This window comes from Schistocerca cancellata, chromosome 8 (assembly GCF_023864275.1).
Source record: "Schistocerca cancellata isolate TAMUIC-IGC-003103 chromosome 8, iqSchCanc2.1, whole genome shotgun sequence".
Classification (NCBI taxonomy): domain Eukaryota; kingdom Metazoa; phylum Arthropoda; class Insecta; order Orthoptera; family Acrididae; genus Schistocerca; species Schistocerca cancellata.
Window position 1 is genome coordinate 495,921,695 of NC_064633.1, and position 25,459 is coordinate 495,947,153.

Consider the following 25,459-nt stretch of genomic DNA (forward strand, 5'->3'; position numbering starts at 1 on the left):
TTTGGGGAGGTATAAGATAAGGGTTGGGGTTAATCCTTACATTCCCGATTACAGAAAATTTCACAGCAGCGCGGTTCCCACGCTCTGGTGAAGTAGACTCATTTATTGTTAAAAGCGGTTGAAGAATTTCTTTAATTGCTCCTTTTACGTATAACCTGCACCCTAGAAGCCGGTGCAGCCCATAGATTACGTAGATCTTATTTTTATTGTTTTAACATCCCCCATGGAGGTCAGTAAAGTGAAATCGAAGGAAGACATAATACGCTTGAAGTTCTCTAAGGCAATTGACATAATACGCTTGAAGTTCTCTAAGGCAATACTGCGATGATGAACAGATCAGTAGGCAGTTCAGTTAAAAAGGAATGGACATCCCTAAAAAGAGCAGTCACAGAAATTTGAAATAAAAAGATAGGTACAAGGAAGCTAACTACAAAGAAATCATGGCAGACAGAAGAAATACTTGAGTTGATCGACGAAAGAAGGAAGTACAAAAATGTTCAGGGAAGTTAAGGAATATAGAAATACAAGTCACTTAGGAATGACATAATTAGGAAGTGCAGGAAAGCTAAGGTTAAATGACTACATGAAATACGTGAAGGAATCGGAAAAGAAATGATTGTCAGAAGTATTGACTCAGCGTACTGAAAGATCCAAACAACTTTCGGTGAAATTAAAAGCAAAGATGGTAACACAAAGAGTGCAATAAGAATTCCACTGTTAAGTGCAGAGGAGAGAGCGGATAGGTGGAAGGAGTACACTGAAGGCCTCTATGAGGAGGAAGACTTGTCTGATGACGTGATAGAAGAAGAAACAGAAGCTGATTTAGAAGAATTAGAGGATACAGTATTAGAAACAGAATTTAAAAGAGCTTTGGAAGCATTAAGTTCAAATAAGGCAGGAGGGATAGGTAACATTCCATCAGAATTTCTAAAATCGTTGGGAGAAGTGGCAAAAAAACGGCTGTTCACGTTGGTGTGTCGAGAGTATGAATCCGTCGATATACCATCTGACTTTCGGGAATTTCCGAAGATTATAAGAGCAGACAAGTGTGAGAATTATCGCACAATCGGCGTAACAGGTCATACATCCAAATTGCTGACAAGAATAATAATTTACAGAAAAATGGGAAAGAAAATTAAGGGTGTGTTAGATGACGATCAGTGGGGCTTCAGGAGAGGTGAAGGCACCAGAGAAGCAATTCTGACGTTGCGGTCGATAATGGATGAAAAACTAAAGAAAGATCAAGACCCGTTCATAAGATTTGTCGAACTGGAGAAAGCGTCCGACAACGTCAAATGGTGCAAGATATTCGAAGTTCTGAGAAAAATGGGAGTAAGCAGTAGAGAAAGACGGGTGATGTACAATATGTACAAGAGCCAAGAGGGGCCAATGAGAGTGGAAGAGCAAGAACAAAGTGCTCGGATTAAAAAGGGTGTAATTGATGGATGCAGTCTTTCGCCCCTACTGGTCAATCTATATATCGAAGAAGCAATGACGGAAATAAAAGAAAGGTGCAAGAGTGGAATTAAAATTTATGGTGAAAGGATATGCCACGCAGGGTAGCCACGCGGTCTCAGGTACCTTGTGACGGTTCGCGCGGCTCCCCCCGTCGGAGGTTCGAGTCCTCCCTCGGGCATGGGTGTGAGTGTTGTCCTTAGCGTAACTTAGTTTAAGTTAGATTAAATAGTTTATACGCCTAGGGACCGATTACCTCAGCCGTTTGGTCCCATAGGAATTTACCACCAATGAAAGGAGATCAATGATAAGATTCGCTGATGACATTGCTGTCCTAAGTGAAAGTGAAGAATGGAGTGAAGAGTCTAATGAGTACAGGGGTATTCTTATTGACCAACTTCTTACAGACTTTTTTTGTCTTGTCATTGACAGTTCTCCTTCCCACTTCAGTGCCGCCCATGGCAACTTTTCTGTTATCAACCTCAAGACCTCCTCCCCTGCTCTCGTGGTTTTCACTACGCTGGTCACCCCATGATGATCTTTATGACAGTGACTACTTTCTGGTGATTCTATCGGTCCCCTGTCGCCCACGTTGGGCATCCTGCTGAGCCAATTTGCCTTTACATACGTCTGCCGTGCACTTCGATACCTCACTGTGCACTTCGATACCTCTCTCTCGGACTGCATCGATGTCGTCGTGCGAGACGTCTCTGACACAATTCTTCATGCCGCTGGCACTGCCATCCTCCTATCCACAGGTCCTCCTCGTCATCGATCAGTAAGCGTCTCCTTGCTAAGGCTTGCTACCTTATTAAGGAGAGTAAAAAGGAATGCTGGGAACACTGTGTTTCCCATTCCTGGGGAAGCAGGTTTGGTCCAAGCTCCGTAGCCTTCTGGGCCACCAGCGACAATGACTGCCCAGGGTCTTATCCTACAGGCTACTCTGTGCATTGATCCGTCGTCCTTGCAGAACTCCTCATGACACACTTTGCGACAGCATCGGCATCCTCTTCCTATCCTGCTACCGTTCTCTGGTAGGAATGATGAGTTGAAGAAACCCCCCTCTGCTTCAACCTCCACCAAGCTGAAGCCTATAATGAACCCTTCACTGAATGGGAATTCTTGCCATCTCTTATCTTTTCATATGACACGGTCACATGGCCAGGCTCCATCCACAACCAGATGATCCAACACTTGGACGTTACCCAGAGGCAATATCTACTCAGGTGCTTCAACCACATATGGCTCACGGGTGCCTGCCCCATCTCGCCTTCACAATCGCGAGGCAGCATAATTATCCCTGTCCTTAAGCGTGGGTAGAACCCTACATCTCTCGACAGCTACCGACCGGTTAGCCTGACCTATGTCCTTTGTCAACTGCTCGAGAGGATGGTTAGCTCACGATCACGTTGGGTACTTCAATCTCAGGCCATTTTGTCCCCATATCAGTGTGGTTTCCAGGAAGGACGAGCTACAAGTGACCATTTACTCAGACAGGAAACAGCAATTCTGACAGGCTTTTATTAAACGCCGACACCTTGTCACGGTATTCTTTGACCTACATAAGGCATACGACTTGGCTTGGCGTCGTCACATTTTAGTTACCCTCCATGACTGGGGCTTTCACGTCCTCCTTCTGATTTTTAACAGCAGTTACAATATTTTCCGCACCAGTTCCTCTGGGCTAGAATTGGCCCTTCACTCAGCACCCCTCGGATCCAGGAGAACAGTATTTCATACTCCAGCGTTGCATATCGACGATTTTTGCGTCTGGCGCAGGTCCCACTCGGTAGCATCTGCTCAAAGCCAGCTCCATCCGACAAGCCTCTGCGTGGGCCGTTTCCCATGGCTTCCAGTCCCCCCTCCCAAAACGAGTGTAATGCATTTTTGCCATTGACCCACAGTACACCCCGATACAGTGCCTAGATGTTGTAGCACAGTCACGTTTCTCCATACTTACCGCGCTCTGGTTTTATCCAGATTAGATTGTGGTTGTCAGGTTTGTGGCTCAGCGGCTCCTTCCACTCTGAACCTACTTGACCCACTTCATCATTATGGGGTGCGTCTGGCTATCAACGCCTTTCGCACTTGTTCTATCGACGGTCTCCTTGCAAGAGCAGGGATTCTCCCTCTACAAATACGACGGAGCCATCTCCTGGATTCCTACGCAATCGCCATTCGACGATTCCCTGACCATCCCATGTAACCCGTCCTCTTTGCAAACAACGTGGTCTCCCTCCTGATACCCGCCGCCGGGTGGGACTGCCCGCTAGAATGTGTCTCACTTCCTTCTGTCGTGATCTCCATCTTCACTCACTGGAAAGTGACCGTGTGTTTCCTCACGCACACCCTCCCCCCTCCCGTTGGATGGTCCCCCTAAGGTCTCTGTCGCTCCTATGATATTCTGGCGTCGTGTAAATTCCATCCTTGAAGAATTCCAAATGTGCTACCGTCTTCTACACTGATAGTTCTAAAACGGCAGATAAGGTGGGATATGAATAAAAAAATAGGAGTGCTGGTAAGCTACTACAAACAGCATAGTGAACGCATTATTGTGGCCAAGATAGACACGAAGCCCATGCCTACTACAGTAGTACAAGTTTATGTGCCAACTGGCTCTGCAGATGATGAAGAAATTGGTGAAATGTATGATGAGATAAAAGAAATTATTCAGGTAGTGAAGGGAGACGAAAATTTAATAGTCATGGGTGACTGGAATTCGACAGTAGGAAAAGGGAGAGAAGGAAACATAGTAGGTGAATATGAATTGGGGGTAAGAAATGAAACAGGAAGCGTCTGGTAGAATTTTGCATAGAACATAACTTAATCATAGCTAACACTTGGTTCAAGAATCATGAAAGAAGGTTGTATACGTGCAAGAATCCTGGAGATACTAGAATGTATCAGATAGATTATATAATGGTAAGACAGAGATTTAGGAAACAGGTTTTAAATTGTAAGACATTTCCAGAGGCAGATGTGGACTATGACCACAATCTATTGGTTATGAACCGTAGATTAAAACTGAAGAAACTGCAAAAAGGTGAGAATTTAAGGAGATGGGACCTGGATAAACTGAAAGAACCAGAGGTTGTACAGAGTTTCAGGGAGAGCATAAGGGAACAATTGACAGGAATGGGCAAAAGAAATACAGTAGAAGAAGAATGGGTAGCTCTGAGGGATGAAGTAGTGAAGGCAGCAGAGGATCAAGTAGGTAAAACTACGAGGGCTTGTAGAAATCCTTGGGTAACAGAATAAATATTGAATTTAATTGATGAAAGGAGAAAATATAAAAATGCAGTAAATGAAGCAGGCAAAAAGGAATACAAACGTCTCAAAAATGAGATCGACAGGAAGTGCAAAATAGCTAAGCAGGGATGGCTAGAGGACAAATGTAAGGATGTAGAGGCTTATCGCACTAGGGGTAAGACAGACTGCCTGAAGGAAAATTAAAGAGACCTGTGGAGAAAAGAGAGCCACTTGTATGAATATCAAGAGCTCAGATGGAAACCCATTTCTAAGCAAAGAAGGAAAGCAGAAAGGTGGAAGGAGTATATACAGGGTCATTACAAGGGCGGTGTACTCGAGGGCAATATTATGGAACTGGAAGAGGATGTAGATGAAGATGAAATGGGAGATATGATACTGCGTGAAGAGTTTGACAGAGCACTGTAAGACCTAAACCGAAACAAGGCCCCGGGAGTAGACAACAATCCATTAGAACTACTGACCGCCTTGGGAGAGCCAAAGCACTCCGTCTTCAGGCCACAAGTCGCCCATCAGGACCATCCGACCGCCGTATCATCCTCGGTTGAGGATGCGGATAGGAGGGGCGTGTGGTCAGCACACCGCTCTCCCGGTCGTTATGATGGTTTTCTTTGACCGGAGCCGCTACTATTCGGTCGAGTAGCTCCTCAATTGGCATCACGAGGCTGAGTGCACCCCGAAAAAACGGCAACAGCGCATGGCGGCCTGGACGGTCACCCATCCAAGTCCCGGCCACGCCCGACAGCGCTTAACTTTGGTGATCTCACGTGAACCGGTGTATCCACTGCGGCAAGGCCGTTGCCTCTTGGGAGAGCCAGTTCTGACAAAACTTTACCATCTGGTGAGCAAGATGTATGAGACAGGCGAAATACCCTCAGACTTCAAGAAGAATATAATAATTCCAATCCCAAAGAAAGCAGGTGTTGACAGATGTGAAAATTACCGAACTATCAGTTTAATAAGTCACAGCTGCAAAATACTAACGCGAATTCTTTACAGACGAATGGAAAAATTGGTAGAAGCCAACCTCGGGGAAGATCAGTTTGGATTCCGTAGAAATGTTGGAACATGTGTGGCAATACTGACCTTACGACTTATCTTAGAAGAAAGATTAAGGATAGGCAAACCTACGTTTCTATCATTTGTAGATTTGGAGAAAGCTTTTGACAATGTTGACTGGAATACTCTCTTTCAAATTCTAAAGGTGGCTGGAGTAAAATACGGAGAGCGAAAGGCTATTTACAATTTGTACAGACACCAGATGGCAGTTATAAGAGTAGAGGGGCAGGAAAGGGAAGCAGTGGTTGGGAAGGGAGTGAGACAGGGTTGTAGCCTCTCCCCGATGTTATTAAATCTGTATATTGAGCAAAGAATAAAGGAAACAAAAGAAAAATTTGGAGTAGGAATTAAAATCCATGGAGAAGAAATAGAAACTTTGAGGTTCGCCGATGACATTGTAATTCTGTCAGAGACAGCAAAGGACTTGGAAGAGCGGTTGAACGGAATGGACGGTGTCTTGAAAGGAGGATATAAGATGAACACCAACAAAAGCAAAACGAGGATAATGGAATGTAGTCGAATTAAGTCGGGCGATGCTGAGGGAATTATGTTGTCAAGTATCTGCCTCTCTAGCCAAACTGTCAACCAGTTCATTTCCTGGGATGCCCACATGACTTGGGACCCAGAGAAAGACAACTCAGGAGGCGGCACGGTCAAGGGAAGAGAAAAGTTCATGCATAGCAGACCAAACTTTGACGAAGGAAGCATCGGTCTACAGCCTGCAGGCTGCTCATTGAGTAGGTACATATTAAAACACTGTGGAGGGAGGCCTGAGAAACAAATTGGAGGGCGCAGTTAATGGCGAGCAGCTCCGCTGTAAACGCACTACATGATCCCGGCAGTACATAGTGTTCCATGCCAATAGGAGACGTAAAAGCATGTTGTTGTTGTGGTCTTCAGTCCTGAGACTGGTTTGATGCAGGTCTCCATGCTACTCTATCCTGTGCAAGCTTCTTCATCTCCCAGTACCTACTGCAGCCTACATCCTTCTGAATCTGCTTAGTGGATTCATCTCTATGTCTCCCTCTACGATTTTTGCCCTCCACACTGCCCTCCATTTCTAAATTTGTGATCCCTCGATGCCTCAGAACATGTCCTACCAACCGGTCACTTCTTCTTGTCAAGTTGTGCCACAAACTCCTCTTCTCCCCAATTCTACTTAATACCTCCTCATTAGTTATGTGATCTACCCATCTAATCTTCAGCATTCTCCTGTAGCACCACATTTCGAAAGCTTCTATTCTCTTCTTGTCCAAACTATTTATCGTCCATGTTTCACTTCCATACATAGCTACACTCTATACAAATACTTTCAGAAACTACTTCCTGACACTTAAGTCTATACTGGATGTTAACAAATTTCTCTTTTTCAGAAACGCTTTCCTTGCCATTGCCAGTCTACATTTTATATCGTCTCTACTTCGGCTATCATCAGTTATTTTGCTCCCCAAATAGCAAAACTTCTTTACTACTTTAAGTGTCGCAACGGCAGTTACACAGTGTTTGAGAACGTAGCTCTGGAATTAAACTGAAAATCAAACAACTTCTTTATTTTCCTCCGAACTTTTTTACAAAACTTTTATCCTTTTTGGTTTTCGTAGCCACTTTTGAAAATAATGAAAAATCCTTACCGAAATTCTATAGGGCGATTTTAATACAAATATAAAGTATATATGTGCAACTATTGCCTTTTTTTCATTACTTATTTCAATGCAACGTCCTTTTTTGTACTGGAAGTGAAAGCTGTTTTCCGGCTGCCTGTAGTTTAACGCTGCTGGAAACGAAGGAAAACGAATTCATGTCCGAGAAACTAGGACTTTTTGTGAGGACAACCAACAACTATTCTTTTCCTGCTCTCGAGTGCAGCCAGGCTGCACCGATCGGCATCGTGAAACCGATGGTGCTCTTCTCAGATGTAGTACTGAAATAGTCGACGACAGTTATGGAGAACACCGATATCAGGTTGGAATCGAGAATTTTTTTGGTTTTAAGTACTCGGATTGCTCAGCACTAAACTGAAATAGAAATACTTAGGACCCAGATTTGGGGTGACCACGAACTTTGACAACGAACAGAGTATTCCTCCCTCTCAATTTGCTTCTGCGTTCGTACACAGCAACTCAGTACATGGCAGAGGGCATTTTGTAACAATATTATCCAATACTTCATATCCCATTTGCATACATGACGGAAACCAGTAAGTTGAAAATTATACGGATAACAGATGATACCAAACTGAGTACTTATAGATTAATGGCAGAAGGAATATTTAGTTTTTTATTTACATTTTTATCACACTTTATAGCAACAACTTACAGCAGCTGTTCAAAAATGGTGATCGCCAGTCTCAACGCTTGCATTATAGTGGAGTGTAATATTTTGCAGCACCCAAATATTCATGTTGTCTGTTGTACATTGAAATAGGCAGCTAGAACTGTACCAACCAGCTGCACTCCAATATCTGCTGTGGTATGTATTGTTCGTCTGATGCAAGCTTTTCCTCTGTTCATTTGTTCAGCTTATTGGACACCGAATCCTGTTTCACCATACATTAAATGCATACCTGTAAGCTTCCCTAATGTGTACTGCCCTACATCTACATCTACATACATACTCCGCAATCCACCATACGGTGCTTGGCGGAGGGTACCTCGTACCACAACGAGCATCTTCTCTCCCTGTTCCACTCCCAAACAGAACGAAGGGAAAATGACTGCCTATATGTCTCTGTACGAGCCCTAATCTTTCTTATCTTATCTTTGTGGTCTTTCCGCGAAATATAAGTTGGCATCAGTAAAATTGTACTGCAGTCAGCCTCAAACGCTGGTTCTCTAAATTTCCTCAGTACCGATTCACGAAAAGAACGCCTCCTTTCCTCCAGAGACTCCCACCCGAGTTCCTGATGCATTTCCGCAGCACTCGCTTGATGATCAAACCTACCAGTAACAAATCTAGCAGCCCGCCTCTGAATTGCTTCTATGTCCTCCCTCAATCCGACCTGATAGGGATCCCAAACGCTCGACCTGTACTCAAGAATAGGTCGTATTAGTGTTTTATAAGCGGTCTCCTTTACATCTACAGATGAACCACATCTTCCCAAAATTCTACCAATGAACCGAAAACGAGTATCCGCTTTCCCCACGACTGCCATTACATTCTTGTCCCACTTCATATCGCTCTGCAATGTTACGCCCAAATATTTAATCGACGTGACTGTGTCAAGCGCTACACTACTAATGGAGTATTCAAACATTACATGATTCTTTTTCCTATTCATCTGCATTAATTTACATTTATCTATATTTAGAGTTAGCTGCCATTCTTTACACCAATCACAAATCCTGTCCAAGTCATCCTGTATCCTCCTACAGTCAGTCAACGACGACACCTTCCCGTACACCACAGCATCATCAGCAAACAGCCGCACATTGCTATCCACCCTATCCAGAAGATCATTTATGTAGATAGAAAACAACAGCGGACCTACCACACTTCCCTTGGGCACTCCAGATGATACCCTCACCTCCGAAGAACACTCACCATTGAGGACAACGCACTGGGTTCTATAAGCAATTCTGAACGAACAAAAATTAGGAAATTACAATGGGGATACATCAAAGACGATTGTAGTGTAGCGACGCGGGCCTTTGTAAGTGCTTAGTGCATAATCGCGTTTCTCGTCGTAATCATCCAGCACAGCATTTCGCCACCACACTCATCTCGGTACTCTGGCTCGAACACATGCTCAATGATAAATAGTATTACCGAAATCTGATACTGTATGGCAGCATTGCAGCAAGTGAAGTACTTGACACTTGGGACTTCTGCTTACCGACAATCCCATCCTGGCGCGTATAAATACTGGCCTCCAGCCAGAAAATGGTATCACACTAGCGACTGCTCTACAGTAGTCATTGCCAGTGAGGCAATCCTCACTGACCATCCTCTGGAGTAGGTATCTCCATTCACCATCCTATGGGCCCACCTACTTGGAGACCCAGCCACAGCTGAGGTTGGAACTGAGAGTCTCCCGGTTATTCATTGATCCACTGGACATCTACAGACATCGGACGCTGCCAGCCACACGTCTAGGCCAGGGTTCGCACCAAGATGTCTATGCTTCCTTCACTCACTAGGCACGCTTCCGCCTAGCCAATACCGTAGCAGGGCCATATGAAAATTGTTCACCTCCTCTGTCTCAATGAAACTCGTATCAGGTACTGGCAAGTGCGAGTTACAGGCTGTTTCTCTTTGTGTATATGAATGAACTGGTAGGTCGGTAACTGAATTCTATATCGAGTAGACAATCGAGGCTCCATATATCATTGGCTTTTAGTACTTGCCCTAATGGTAGGGACAAGCAGCTTACATAATGGTATCTAGCCCATATCTACCATATGTGCAAAGCTTGCTGATCAGAACTATTCATGAAATGTCGCATTTCCTGATGCATGGTGGAAAAGGCAGGAAACGTTCTGTTTTTCAAGGAAATCTCTCTGGGGAAAGCTATCGATACTGATACTACACAGCCCGGAACACAAAAGAATATCTCTGCTTCCCGGACAGTAGTTTTAACCACACATACTCACGGATTCAGATTTTGCAGAGATTATCCCCGGAAATGGAGATTATATGGAGAGACCGCTGGTTGACACACAAAATATATATATTCACACGCTGATTATTCTCTTAGCAAACACACAGACACAGCAACAAATAAAGTGACAATTAAACAATATCACACCGTCATAAATGAAAGTTGGCTTACACAGCCACCTGTCACAGACCGCCGCACCAGTATCTGACGCAGCCTGCATTGCCGTCGAGGACTGTTTAGCACAAAAGGTCGCTCCACTCCTAGGCCTTGATGGGCTAGCATATGCAGGCGTCTTTGCAACTACGCCCCGGGCACCAAGGACTATGCCGCGCTGGATTAGCCGAGTGGTCTAAGGCTCTGCAGTCATGGACTGTGCGACTGGTCCCGGCGGAGGTCCAAGTCCCCCCTCAGGCAGGGTGTGTGTGTTTGTCCTTAGGATAATTTAGGTTAAGTAGTGTGTAAGCTTAGGGACTGATGACCTTAGCAGTTAAGTCCCATAAAAATTCACATTTGAACAGCCAAGGACTATGTGTTTGACACTCCCCCTCCTCCCTCCCCGTCCCTCCCCCCGCTAAGTGGGCACAAGTCTACTGTAGTAAATTTGTTGTAAATATGTAAATGAAACAACTGTCTCCAAGCTGAACGTCAGTGTAATTACCTCGCCTACCCACTAGAGAAGCCGAGCTCATACAGTGTATTCATACCCGGGATAGAATCATGAACGTTGATGTAGCAGGCAGATGTTTGTTGTGAAACGTAAGCAGTCCTCAAAGCTGTGTCTCATGCCTCACAGGTATTGCTCATTCAGCACCTAGTACTGCCTGAAACGTTCATTGCTGATCATTAGTATTTGACCTCAAAATTCTTAGTCCAGTGTACCTTAGAACCTGAAAGTTTTGAACAATCTGCAGAGAGGAGCGAAAAGTCTCTGCATTCACGTCCCAGTCTCTTATTTTATATTCAAAATCTGTTCACGAAATGTACGACACTGGTGCAGCCCATCTCCTGTGCCAGTTATCTAGAATATCCAACAGGATTTCACGAGTGCAACGTCTGGTCTATTACAGCTAATCCTGTTTAAACTGCACGAGCATCTCTGCTACATTTTCGTATGACCTATTACCCTTCTAGTAGCGCATCTTTTATTTCCTACTTCTTGTGTTGCCAGGCCTGCTCAACAACGACCCCAAATAAGAGAGCAGTACATTAGAATACGTTGTTCTAGAGCAGTGATTGTCAAAGTGGTTTCTACTGACCCCCAGAGGTCGAATCCAAAGTGCAAGGGGTCCTAGTCAGTTGCAAAAAATTGCGGGTGCATTAGACGTAAATGGGAATCCACGAGAGTGGATCCGGTTTAGACTGTTCGCAAGCAAAATTTCGTATTCTTCTCACAGCGCTGAAGCTTGCTCTTGACTACTTCAGTGTTCTTCCCATAGGATCCCTTGCTCGCAACATTCAACGACATTATTAATTATTCTTCTAGCTCCACTCAGTAAAGTACTATCTGTCGTCCCTCTCCAAGGAGTTCAAAAAGTATCAGGGGCTGCCCATGACTGGCCAGGAACCACATCGACACTCATCAAGAGATGTATTAATTTACGACACAACACAGTACGGCACAACAATCACTTTGCAGTAGCTACATACGCAAGGTTTCGCTCTTTTTGAGACTGTCTGAGAGTTTTTGGGTGCTGATGATGATGATGTTGAGGTCCCATACTCCGAGGAGCGTAGGGAACGATACGGGAGACCCGCACCGCCATACTAGGCAAGGTCCTAGCGGAGGTTGTTTGCCATTGCCTTCCTCCGACCGTAATGAGGATGAATGATGATGATGCAGACGACACAACACCCAGTCATCTCGAGGCAGGAGAAATTCCTGACCCCGCCGGTAATCGAACCTGGGACCCCGTGCTCGGGAAGCGAGAACGCTACCGCAAGACTACGAGCTGCAGTTTTGGGTGCTAAAGATCCAATTTTAAAAGAAAATTTAGTCAAGTGGAAACCAGATATCACTTATTTAACAGATTTCTTTACTAAATTTAGTAAGATTAACTTGCAGTTTCAAAGTAAAAGTCTGAATCGGATAAAAACTAAGTCCATTAGTTCAGGTTTCCTTGCAGGAATTAAATTAATGAAAGGAAAAATTGGACGGCAAGAAGTTTCCGAGTTCGTCATAAACCGCCAGGAAAACGGCGTTTCAACATACGATCAACCTTTAAATGGCCTTCACACAGGCTCTTTAACTAGGTTCCAGAATGTTTTAACTAAGGTAATATCACAGTGGACAGTAAATCCATACAGTGATGTCTAAGAAACTAGTGTCATATTCGAGGAGAACTGATCGGAATAAGCACTAATGAAGAACTATAGTTATAGTTTAGTGAGGAAGTTCACCAATTCTGGCTTCAGAGATTTTGTTACTTATCCTTTATTGTGAACTATTTGATAGTTTTTCCCCTCTTCATACCTCGTGGAAAGGGTTTTCTGTGTGGTTGTCAATCTCCTTACAGAAAAAAAGGGAGGAGGAAATTTAAGATTAAACATAACGAAATTGAAGATAAATACTGCAAATTTCCTTTTAAAGCATCAGGCTCGTCCATTCCATTAAAAGAATTTATGTATCAATTTTACTACATTTGCGTGTCGTTTAAAGTAATAAACGCACAAAACTCATTTTTTTTTAATTTTGTTTGTCTACCCTTCTACAGTTAAATCTATCAAAATAAGTAGTACTGTTTCATCTGTCAAAAAGACGTTTAATGTTTATGAATTTGTAAAAATTCTGTACATAAAACAGAAACAGAAAAAATGGCACGTGATAAGGTCTCATTCATCACTCGAGCTTATTCTTCGTGTAGGTAATACATTTTCTTTGAAAAGAGCGAAGATTAAATTTCATCAACGAGAGACAATAGGCTGCAGCTGATGATATGTGCTACTTAGACGTGGCATCGAACCACTTGGTCAGTCTGATGTGGCAGTGAGCTTTCTTGGTCATTGCCATGTACAATTAAAACAAAATATTATGTCTCTTCTGTTTCTTAACTTCTGTAATGTGTTTTCAGGAGGATTGGATCAATCTATTCTTCGTTAATAGTTAATGACACTTCATTATAATTTTGGTGCTGTTAATAGAGATATACTTTAGCTCTATATTTTACTCTCAATTTCGCATTGTATTCCTCAGTTTGAAAATATCTGTGAATATTACTGAGAATGGAAGAGAGTGAATTACATTTTAGCGATGAAAAATTCTGTTTTATGTAATACGTTACACCATCGACCACATTGGCCTTAGAAAATCACGTCCATATATACATACAATGATAATCATCAGCGCAAAGTAATTTCTCCTGTAGCTTACATGTACTTACTAACAATTTCACCTTATATACTGTCTGGCATGATAATCTGCTTGCTTCTTGCAGCTGTTACTGCGTCGAGAAGCATTCCCGCGGGAGGATATTCGGTGAGAAGATCTTCACTTCAACCATTCGAATGATGGCCATGTCCTGTGGTAAGCACCTTATAGTGTTCTAAATATTTTTGCTCCGTACTCCCTGTGGGAAAATCAGTCTTTCATTGCTGACGCAGATTTAACTATTTCTTGTGAAAAGACGGAACGTCATCTGCAAATCCGCCTACGAACACATCCAGCTGGGCCTATGTAGTCGTATTCTTGCAGACTCTTCAGTTATAGGAAATATGAACTAGAAAGTGGCTCAGAGGTTATTCAGGTTACAGGCCAATCGTCCATTACGGAACTTTGCAGGCACGCTGTTTATACGAGGGCAGTTCAATAAGTAATGCAACCCATTTTTTTTCTGAAACAGGGGTTGTTTTATTCAGCATTGAAATACACCAGGTTATTCCCCAATCTTTTAGCTACACAACACTATTTTTCAACGTAATCTCCATTCAATGCTACGGCCTTAGGCCACCTTGAAATGAGGGCCTGTATGCCTGCACGGTACCATTCCACTGGTCGATGTTGGAGCCAACGACGTACTGCATCAATAACTTCTTCATCATCCGCGTAGTGCCTCCCACGGATTGCGTCCTTCATTGGGCCAAACATATGGAAATCCGACGGTGCGAGATCGGGGCTGTAGGGTGCATGAGGAAGAACAGTCCACTGAAGTTTTGTGAGCTCCTCTCGGGTGCGAAGACTTGTGTGAGGTCTTGCGTTGTCATGAAGAAGGAGAAGTTCGTTCAGATTTTTGTGCCTACGAACACGCTGAAGTCGTTTCTTCAATTTATGAAGAGTAACACAATACACGTCAGAGTTGATCGTTTCACCATGGGGAAGGACATCGAACAGAATAACCCCTTCAGCGTCCCAGAAGACTGTAACCATGACTTTACCGGCTGAGGGTATGGCTTTAAACTTTTTCTTGGTAGGGGATTGGGTGTGGCGCCACTCCATTGATTGCCGTTTTGTTTCAGGTTCGAAGTGATGAACCCATGTTTCATCGCCTGTAACAATCTTTGACAAGAAATTGTCACCCTCAGCCACATGACGAGCAAGCAATTCCGCACAGATGGTTCTCCTTTGCTCTTTATGGTGTTCGGTTAGACAACGAGGGACCCAGCGGGAACAAACCTTTGAATATCCCAACTGGTGAACAATTGTGGCAGCGCTACCAACAGAGATGTCAAGTTGAGCACTGAGTTGTTTGATGGTGATCCGTCGATCATCTCGAACGAGTGTGTTCGCATGCTCCGCCATTGCAGGAGTCACAGCTGTGCACGGCCGGCCCGCACGCGGGAGATCAGACAGTCTTGCTTGACCTTGCGGCGATGATGACACACGCTTTGCCCAACGACTCACCGTGCTTTTGTCCACTGCCAGATCACCGTAGACATTCTGCAAGCGCCTATGAATATCTGAGATGCCCTGGTTTTCTGCCAAAAGAAACTCGATCACTGCCCGTTGTTTGCAACGCACATCCGTTACAGACGCCATTTTAACAGCTCCGTACAGCGCTGCCACCTGTCAGAAGTCAATGAAACTATACGAGACGAAGCGGGAATGTTTGAAAATATTCCACAAGAAATTTCCGGTTTTTTCAACCAAAATTGGCCGAGAAAAAAAATGTGTTGCATTACTTATTGAACTGCCCTCGTACATTATAAGGTAGGTCACTGTAGCAGCCGCCACCTCAGGAGATAGGAAAAGTAAGGAAGGCTGTTTGCGTTATCGCCTTGTTGACGTCGAAGTCCTAATGTAACGGTCCTCTTACTTTCTATGTTTTTTTTCCTTTTTTTACGTAACATAAGTTGGGCTTATTATCGAAAACTTGTATTCTGTTAGAGGGTTGGGTTGTTTGGGGGGAAGAGACCAAACAGCGAGATCATCGGTCTCATCGGATTAGGGAAGGACGAGGAAGGAAGTCGGCATTTTCCTATAGCGATTTAGGGAAATCACGGAAAACCTAAATCAGGATGGCCGGACGCGGGATTGAGCCGTCGTCCTCACCAATGCGAATCCAGTGTGCTAACCACTGCGCCACCTCGCTCGGTGTATTCTGTTAGAACTGATGACTTACTTTCATTTAATTTAGTGGGTTCATTTTATTTATACAGTCGCCTAATAAGATTTTCATAACGAGCCCACATTAGCTAAGAAAGACATCCTGGTTATCCTTACAGTATCTAATTTATATCCGAATTCCGCTCCAGCTACTGCTGGGTCTGGATACTGACGAGTCCTCTCCATTTGGCTCGGTCCTCTCACCACTTTTCTTCCTTATTTGCTTCCAGGTCACACCTCTCCTTTCCACAGACATTCTCACTCCCGTTTTCCACCGTGTTCTTGGGCGCCCTCTAGGTCTTTCTTCACCCATCTTTACTTCTTCCATAATTCTGGGGAGTCTCTGCCCACGCATCCTCTCAACATACCCGTAGCATCTCAATCTTTTCCTTAATTTCTTCTCTCATACTGTCTTGTTTAAGGTCTTTTCTAATATCTACATTCCTTACTCTGTCCATACTTGTTTTTCCCTTAACTTCTCTGAGAAATTTCGCTCCCCCTGCTTGCAGTCTGCTCCAGTCCCATTCTGTCATTGTCCATGTTTCTCCTCCATAGGTGACAATAGGAAAGTAATAACTCTTATACATAAGGAATTTTGCTTTTTCTGAAGCTTCCTACCAAATCAGGTGTTTTATTGTTTGATAGAAATTGCCTCCCTTCTGTAACCTCCTATTAATTTCGTTGGTTGTTCTTCCATCACTAGATATTTCACTCCCTAAATAAGTGAAATTGTCTACCACTTTGTGGGGTTCTCCATTCAAAGTAATATTTCCGTTCATCCCTTTGTCTCTTCCAAATACCATTACTTCACTCTTATCTTTATTTATTTATAATCTACACTTTTTCATTATTTCCTTCCACGCATTAAGTTGTAACTGTAAATCTAACTCTTTAGCTCCGCATCTTACTATATCATCTGTAAAAGTCATCTTTTTGTCTTTTTCTTTTACTATATCTGTAACTGCCCTATTCTTTCCCTCCACCACAACATTAAAAAGTGCAGGAGGTAGAATACTTCCTTGGTTAAGTCCTTGTCTTATTTCGCAGTATTCAGAGTTCCCCAATGGTGTTCTAATTCTACATTTGTGTCCTCTGTACATTGTCTTTGTTACATAAATGCATCCATCTTCTATATCTATCTTCTTCATCTATTCCCAGAGTCTTTCCCTGTTAACTGAGTCATATGCCTTTTCTATGCCTATAAAAACCATTATCACCCTTTTGTTATACTCCCAACTTTTTTTCCATCAGTTAGGTAGCATCACAGTATCTAATACGCTACCTAATTAAAGAGTTACCGTGTTTTTAAAACGCGACTTATTCACATCTCGTAAGTCAATAGGAAGCCAATCAAATTCCGAATCACATTGACAGACTGAACAGTGATCGTCGAATTTTTATACCATTTCCTACCTGCTTAGCATCCCTTCATAACATACAAGTTTTGTGACACTGCAGTACACACAGGCTAACCTAAAAACAATTACTTAAAATTGGACAATTCATTTGAACGTTTTACACTTTTCAAAATGTTATAGAAATTCTGTATTGCAAATTTAAAGGTATTTTGAATCTGAATGTCATCTTTTTTGCTTAAACATTGAGAAATACTCAATTTACTACCAGTATATGTATTAGAAGTAATTTCTTATACTTTATTGAATTTAAGTGTGGTGTCACAACAATGCATCGTTGCAAGTCCTTAATATCATAATCAATAAGAACAATAGAAGGAAAGAAATGCGCCCTAAACTAGCTGTAAAGCAGCACTCCTAATTTTGCATCTCCCTTTATAGCTAATAAAACAAATGCGAAATGAAATTTGTTCATACATAATAGGATACATACTATAAATTCGATAAGAGAGGAGTTTGCAGTCTATTAAACAAGTGGAACTTATTATGTAAACATTATCAAATTCTGGGGAAACACTAATCGCCTCTCTGTTAGAAAAATAAATTGAAACAAAAGACAGCACTTGCCATTCGTGATCAACAATGGTAAAATTTACTTTCAGTTCGTTGGTTCTCAGGCACGTTCTCTCATATTGTAAGGTCCTCATGAGGAAAAGCAAGGTACTTTTAATTCATATAGATTATTTTCAGTGATCAATTAGTTTCCAAATTAAGGTTATTCAGATTGCTTATACATTCAACAACATGATAATAGTCCGGTTTTAGCTTAGAATAAGTCATCGCAGCATAAAAAATAATTAACCTAATTAGATACAAAAATGTGGGTTTGCCCTGCCCATGGCGTAAAATGGAGTACCCATTTAAACGAGTGGAAGAAACTTGTACTCAAGAAAAAATGTTAATTCTACTGCAAAAAAAATTAAAGACATATAGAAATCCTTAAACGTACTACCAAGGGATACAGAAAATCTTTTTTCAGTACTAAAACTGCTTTTTAACAAAGAACAAAAATTCAAAATTTTTCACTAATACAGGCAATGTTCTCAATAATTATTCCCAATAAAAAACCGAAAACACACTTTATTAAGAACATAAATCACAAACAAAGTGGTTATGTGCTTCCACACTACTGGAACATTTCCCATGAACCCGGCCACGGCAAGACAGATACTGGACCCATCCTTCTAATGATAACAAATCTGAATATAGCCCTTTATGAATCATGCGTGCTACAGCTGGGTCTTCTTCGCTTAATGAAGTCGAGAAAACTTGCTTTTCAATGTTATTTTAGCTGGTCTGGTCTTTCGTAAGGTCGTTTTCTGCATCTTCACCTTCGGTACAGGTTAACCTTGTTGTTTCTTTCCCATAAAAAGTTTCCTTTTTGGGTTTTTCTTTTCATCTTTAGCATTCGTACCTTTTTCTTCAAATTCCAAATCGCCTTTTTATGGAGAGGATTCCAGTATTATTGCTTTCCCTTTTCTTCTATCAGTGATTTTCATTGCACTTTCTTCCAAATCAGTCTTTGGAGGAGGCATTAGAAGTTGTTTCCAACTCGATTTTGACCCACCCGGTTTATTCGATTTTGCCCCTCACTTCAAGACTGAACAAAACATGGCGTTGGAAAATTAGCATTTACATTACCCACATCATACCATCATTGAGATTCACTGAAAAACACATTCAATCGAAATATAGTGAAGCGCCAAAGAGGCTGGTATAGGCATACATAGTCATATACAGGGATATGTAAACAGGCAGAATACGGCGCTGCAGTTGGCAACTCCTATATAAGACAACTACTGTCTGACGTAGTTGTTAGATCTAAGTGAGTTTGAACACGGTGTTACAGTTAGCGCACGAGCGATGCAACACAACATCTCCGAGGCAGCGGTGAAGTGGCGATTTTCCCGTACGACTATTTCACGAGTGTACCATGAATAACAAGACTCCGGTAAAACATCAAATACTCGACGTCGATGCGGCCGGAAAAAGATCCTGCAAGAACGGGACTAACGACGACTGAAAAGAATCGCTCAAAGTGACAGAAGTGCAAGCCTTTCGTAAACTGCTGCAGATTTCAATGCCGGGCTATCAACTGTCAGTGTGCGAACCATTCAATGAAACATCGTCGATATGGGCTCTCGAAACCGAACATCCATTCGTGAACCCTTGATGACTGCATGACATAAAGCTTAACGCCTCGCCAGTGCCCGTCAACACCGACGTTGGATTGTTGATAACAGAAAACATGTTGCGTGGTCGGACGAATCTCGTTTCAAATTGTATCGAACGGATGGACGTGTACGGGTATGGAGACAATCTCATGAATCCATGGACCCTGCAAGTCATCAGGGGACTATTCAAGTTGGTGGAGGCTCTGTAATGGTGTGGGGCGTGTGCAGTTGGAGTGATATGGGACGATACGTCTAGATACGACTCTGACAGGCAACACGTACATAAGCATGCTGTCTGATCGCCTGCATCCATTCATGTCCATTGTGTATTCCGACGGACATGGGCAATTCCAGCAGGAAAATGCGACACCCCACACGTCCAGAGCTGCTACAGAGTGGCTTCAGGAACACTCTTCTGAGTTTAGACACTTCCGCTGGTCACCAAACTTCCCAGACATGAATACTATTGAGCATATCTTGGATGCCTTGCATCGTACTAACCTGTATTTAACCATTAGTCATTCTGTTTAGGCAAAACGGCCACAGAAGGACATTTGTACCAAAACTGATCGCATTTTAATCATATTACTAAATTTATGCATTACATTTATAATGTTCATAATATTCTTGCAAATGCAGAACAGAGTGACAATTTTATTCATATTACTTGTAGCTGAAATAGCACTGTCGCAAGCCTGAAAAGCTCATTCAGAAAATAGCTCATAGGTAGCAAAAGTTGTTAATGTTGTTAATGGAACTTCTTTATTTTCATAACACGTTTCGGACGTGGCCCATCATCAGATGACCTACTAAGTTAATAACACATTTTTACATTATAAATGTAAAATGAACCGAAATTTATTAACAGAATTTTACAGAAATGCATACTACAATACGAGGACAATGCTATTACAGAGAAGTCTTTTGGCTTATAAGACATGAAGTTAGTACATTCACATAATGACAGAAAGACTGATATGACAGCTAGCAGACGAATGAATATAGCGGCTCTCAACACCACATAAGTAACCTCGCTTACACCACATGGCGGGTGAGTGGTGGCACTGCAACCCGCCAGAACGTTACTTTTTTGTAAAGTTATTTTCCAGTAGTAGCAGGTATTCATTCAATATTGAAGGTGACATATATTCCATGCCTACATGTAGGCAAAGTAAAACATATTTAAGACAAATGGTAAAAAAATAAAAGTAAAAAGATAAAACCTACGCATAAAATCTTAGTTAGGAGGTCATTCGTTTTATTTGAGAACATGTGTACGTCACAAATAAAACAGAAGATAGTACATTTGTACTAGTAAAATTGTAAAAGAGAAATTAAGGTATCAAAAATACTGAAAAACAGTTGTCTATTGTTTGTTACTTGTTCATTAATTACGTTCTCTGGATTAGTACAACAATGAGCATAAATTTTAAGGGCTTCTAAAATGTCCAGATCTCAGTCTTTGGGTTCCAAATTTAAAATGTTTAAACTATTGTCAACAGGACGTAACTGGTGGCCATTTTCCCTCAAATGGCAACACAGAACACTGCTATTACTTGCACTATTGTGCTCCCTGAATCTTGTTTTAAAATCTTTCTCGGTTTGGCCCATGTACATATAAAATATACGCCACTTTGAAATTTGTATAAATATCTGTTCCTGTTATAAAGTCTTACGAAAAAGTGAGTTTACTATCCTGTATTGTAGGGCTGCAGCGCTACCACCCACACGCCATCTAGTGTAAGCGAGTTTGCTCACGCGGTGTTGAGAGCCCCCTATATTCATTCGAACGCTAGCTATCTGTATGTCATATCAGTATTTCTATCCTTGCGAGAATGTGGTAGCTTCATGTCTTACAAATCAAAAGACTTCTATGTTACATCATTGTACTCATATTGCATTGTGGTATGTATTACTTTAAAAAAAATTAAATTTTGGTTCAAACCATTGTGCTTGCATAAATACGTTTCTGCATGTGTTCATATTTGTCATGTAAAAATATGTTAGTTATTTGCCAGGTCATCTGATGATTGGCTACGCCCGAAACGCATTATGAAAATAAAGGAGTTCCATTAACATCTAACGACCACTTTTTACGATTTATCAACTGTTTTTAAAATCATAATATAAATCATTAAAAATGGTTACACGTATCACTCACACTTTTTCAGCCATACTTATGATAACAAAAATCTATATCAGAAATTTAGATAAAATTTTGGACCTCTGGCTAATTTGGCAGTGTAACTGACTTAGTGGTGAGGGCTGAATTACTCTTGTTTTCACTAAGTATGAAGTGCAATGCAACCAACTTACGAGGTTTTTATCATCATCGCTCGAATTACCTGCAAGCAGAACTGACAGTTTCCCGCCGGTGCATGCGCTGTCCTCTACAGAGTGTGTCGAAATTGATAGTTAATAATGTACTACAAATCACGTCTAAAAGTGTATTGTGTCGTGGTATTAATTTACAACGTTTATACCTCTGTACAGAACAAACTTTCGCGGCACACTTCATAGGACTTTGCGACACAAGAGAACATAGTGGCACACCAATTCAGAAAGACAGTTACGTTGTAGTTAGTGGTATTAACGGTGTAAGCGGCATTCGATGGGAGCTAGTGAGATCATTGGCGGTAAATATTGAAGTGCGCATGAAAAATTTAAAGATGTATGTTGAAACATTGTAGACGAGCATAGTGTAAAGACGCAGTGCAGCTGAGCGTATAGTTAAGGAAATATTGGTCATTGCAAAATCTAAAAGTATAAATATTCTTAGATTTGTATTCCTTCTTAATATTAGTGGCAAATCCACCTTCAACATCACTTTCAGCATGGTTCGTGCTGTCTGAATAACTACAAATTCTGTCGTACATTCACTACTCCATGTGGGATATCAAAACGAAACAAAACTATACAACAACAGTATTAGTCGACCACAATGTTACTGCATTTCGGAGTGACGGCGCTTCGGTCGGCTTATCGCGAGGTTTTATCATGATATTTAACGAGGACACGGTGTAACACTTGATGCTATATGCAAAACTGTCTTCAGATATTTCACAATGCGCTGCGGTATTCTTAGGCACCACTATATTTACGAACCTCCAGCATGCTGGAATAGAACCTCCAGCATGCTGGAATAACCGTGAGTCAGCAACTTCTTTTAATCAGTACGACGAAAAATCAATCCAAAGTTGCAAATTTTATGTTTTTCATTTTTTTATTCACTCGATGACTATTTCGGGCCGAGACCCATTTACAAATCATCGCAACACAGTCAAAAATGGTATTTCCGAAGACATGAAAAACATGTCAAAAATATGCAACGAACATTTTAACTGTTCGGTGCACATTTGTAACATGGTTTTCACATCTTCGGAAATACTGAAACATCCCCGTAGAAAAATTTATGAATTACTGTGCTGACAAACCTCTTACATTATTTGATTTTCAAACAGCTGAGCAGAACTGAACGTACTCAGACATTTCGCTCTTTACCTGTTCTGATCAACACTAAACTGCCACACAATATTTTTAGCGCAACACAGTCTGACTTTCAATAATCTCTACAAAAGGATGGCCGTGACTAACAATAACCTATACCTTTCATGAATCACTTACCTCACAAAAATCTTTGTTACTCGAACTACTGCAATACAGCGAGCGCCAATACTGCCAGCTAAATAAAAGATTCTAACTACTGAAGGCACTAACTACTGATAGGCATACTTAGCAAATGAAAGATTTTGATAGAGAACAAACAATGTATTTACCTTAATAATATTCAAAAGTCATAATATATATATATAAGTCCGTGACATCCAGTCTTACACATTTACTCTTTCTGATGAACACACGTCCAGATCAACCACTCTCAAAACTCCGCCGTCTCACTCCCCACATCCAGCACTGCTGGCGGCTCATCTCCAACTGTGCAACACTATGCGCTGTGCACATCCAACTGCCCAACACTACAATAGCGACTACTCCAACAATGCCAGCCAGCCACAGACTTCACACAGCACAGTCAGTGATTTTCATATAGAGCGCTACGTGGCGTTACCAACATAAAAACCTAAACAGCCTACTTATATATCCCCCATGCTCCGCACAAAAAATTTTACAAATTGTTTTGGGCAGTGGCCAATATATATTTGTTTAAATTTTTCATAATTACAATAACAAAGATATCTAATGCACACACTTATTGATACACTGTCGGTCAAAAGCAAAGATTTTCTCACAGTCCATAAAGACAGTCCTGATCATTCATCACAGTATTAATAACGATTTTATGCACAAAGTCTGAGCAGTAAAAGAAAATCCATATGGAAGTAGTGGAATTCCATCCTGTCTTGAAGAAGTAGTGTTGTCCTTCCAACAGAAAGACAGTGCCAACTCTTGACATGCACACAGGTAATGGGCCACAACAGAGCAAACCCACAGCAGAGTCAGTCGAAGTTTTGAAGAATATTGGTAGGTAGATAGGTAGGTCATCACAGAGCAGACCCACTGTAGTCCTGGTAGAGATTATGGTATTGGTGGACCATGAAAGGTGTGGGCCTACTGTAGTCCCTGTAGAGATAATGGTATTGGTGGGTCATCAAAGTGTAGACCCACTGTAGTCCTTTTAGAGATGGCCAGCAGCCATCTGTTGCGACTGTGCAGGTGCCCAATCACCATCGAAGAGTCTTGCGGGCAATATAACAAGTCCATAAACCACCACTTGTGCACTCACAAAGTTTTAGGAATTGTCCTTAGAACCAGCAATGCTGTTAACCAGTCCCTTGCTGAATTATTAACACACGTGCAAACACTAACAGTCCCAAATTCTCACATATTGTGTATATACTATGACCAACAGAAATGTGTGCAGTGAAATGAAACTTAATTTGAAGAACTGGTGTCTATACAATAAGGTACAAAATACATCATTAAAGAACATAATAGTACAGATAACATTTGTAGTAATATGGGCTTTACAAAAGAATAGAAATAAACATGTACATCAGTGTTACAGGACTTATGACATAAGTAAATAAATAAAACAATGAGAATAGTTTTCGAAACATTAATTTCACACATGAGCATTGAAACAGAACAGAATTAATAATGTCTAAACATCTTTACAAAGTAAATAACACAGTATTAGAAAAATTCTACAACATAACTCTTATCAGATAAACACATAAAGACAGGAAGAACACAAATACACAAGGGTACACAAACACATAGCGGAATAACACAAAAGGAAAGGACAGGGTTTGTTTTACTGCAGTATTTTGCAAACAAAACTTTCTTTACTTCTTGAAGTTCTCCCTTCATTCATCATTATTCCCAAAAAGTCCTATCTATACCTGTTGTCCCTAAACCCTACTGTTTTGTTCATATCCTCTTTCAAAATAATTATTCTTCATTGTACACTACTCATTTTGGCCCAAATCTTTTTCATATAATTTCTCAATGCATTTCTTCCAGTTCATCACAACTCATTCTCTTATATAGCCTACCCCTCTTAAGCTAACTTAAATCTACTGAGCTCAGATGCATAAACTAAGGGACGAGGCAATGCAACAGCACAAAACAATTAACACAAACAGCAATGACAAAAAATGCAAATTGGCAAAGCAAGCAGCAGTGTATCTAAATTAACAAAGCAAATGCAACATTAAAACTAATATGAGCCAATATGCAGCAACAAGAAAAATAAATCAGTAGTAAAACTGGCTTAACAGAGTAATACAAAGTGAAATTTAGTAGCACTATGCCTGGTAAACAGCAGCAGCAAATGCTATAACTTATACCTAAACATGACAAAGCTCAAGCAGAAAAAATATTACAGTGAAGATGGCCATGCCTAATACCTATGTCACATCTTAACACTAGAATGATGCCTCACGAGAACTTACTCTAGCAGACAGGTTACCAAATCGTTAAAAAATTGTTTATGTAA

The 25,459-nt window shown here is 41.5% G+C and overlaps 1 protein-coding gene and 1 pseudogene across 1 annotated transcript in view; one reads left to right on the forward strand and one right to left on the reverse strand.

Moving 5' to 3' along the window:
- Positions 1 to 25,459, forward strand: part of LOC126095186 (uncharacterized) — a 207,868-nt gene that overhangs the window by 96,721 nt on the left and 85,688 nt on the right. Inside the window, exon 6 of the mRNA XM_049909919.1 lies at positions 13,810 to 13,898. Within this exon, the coding sequence (XP_049765876.1) occupies positions 13,810 to 13,898 (89 nt within the window). The remainder of the gene's footprint in view (positions 1 to 13,809; positions 13,899 to 25,459) is intronic.
- Positions 5,408 to 5,525, reverse strand: LOC126095927 (5S ribosomal RNA; annotated as a pseudogene).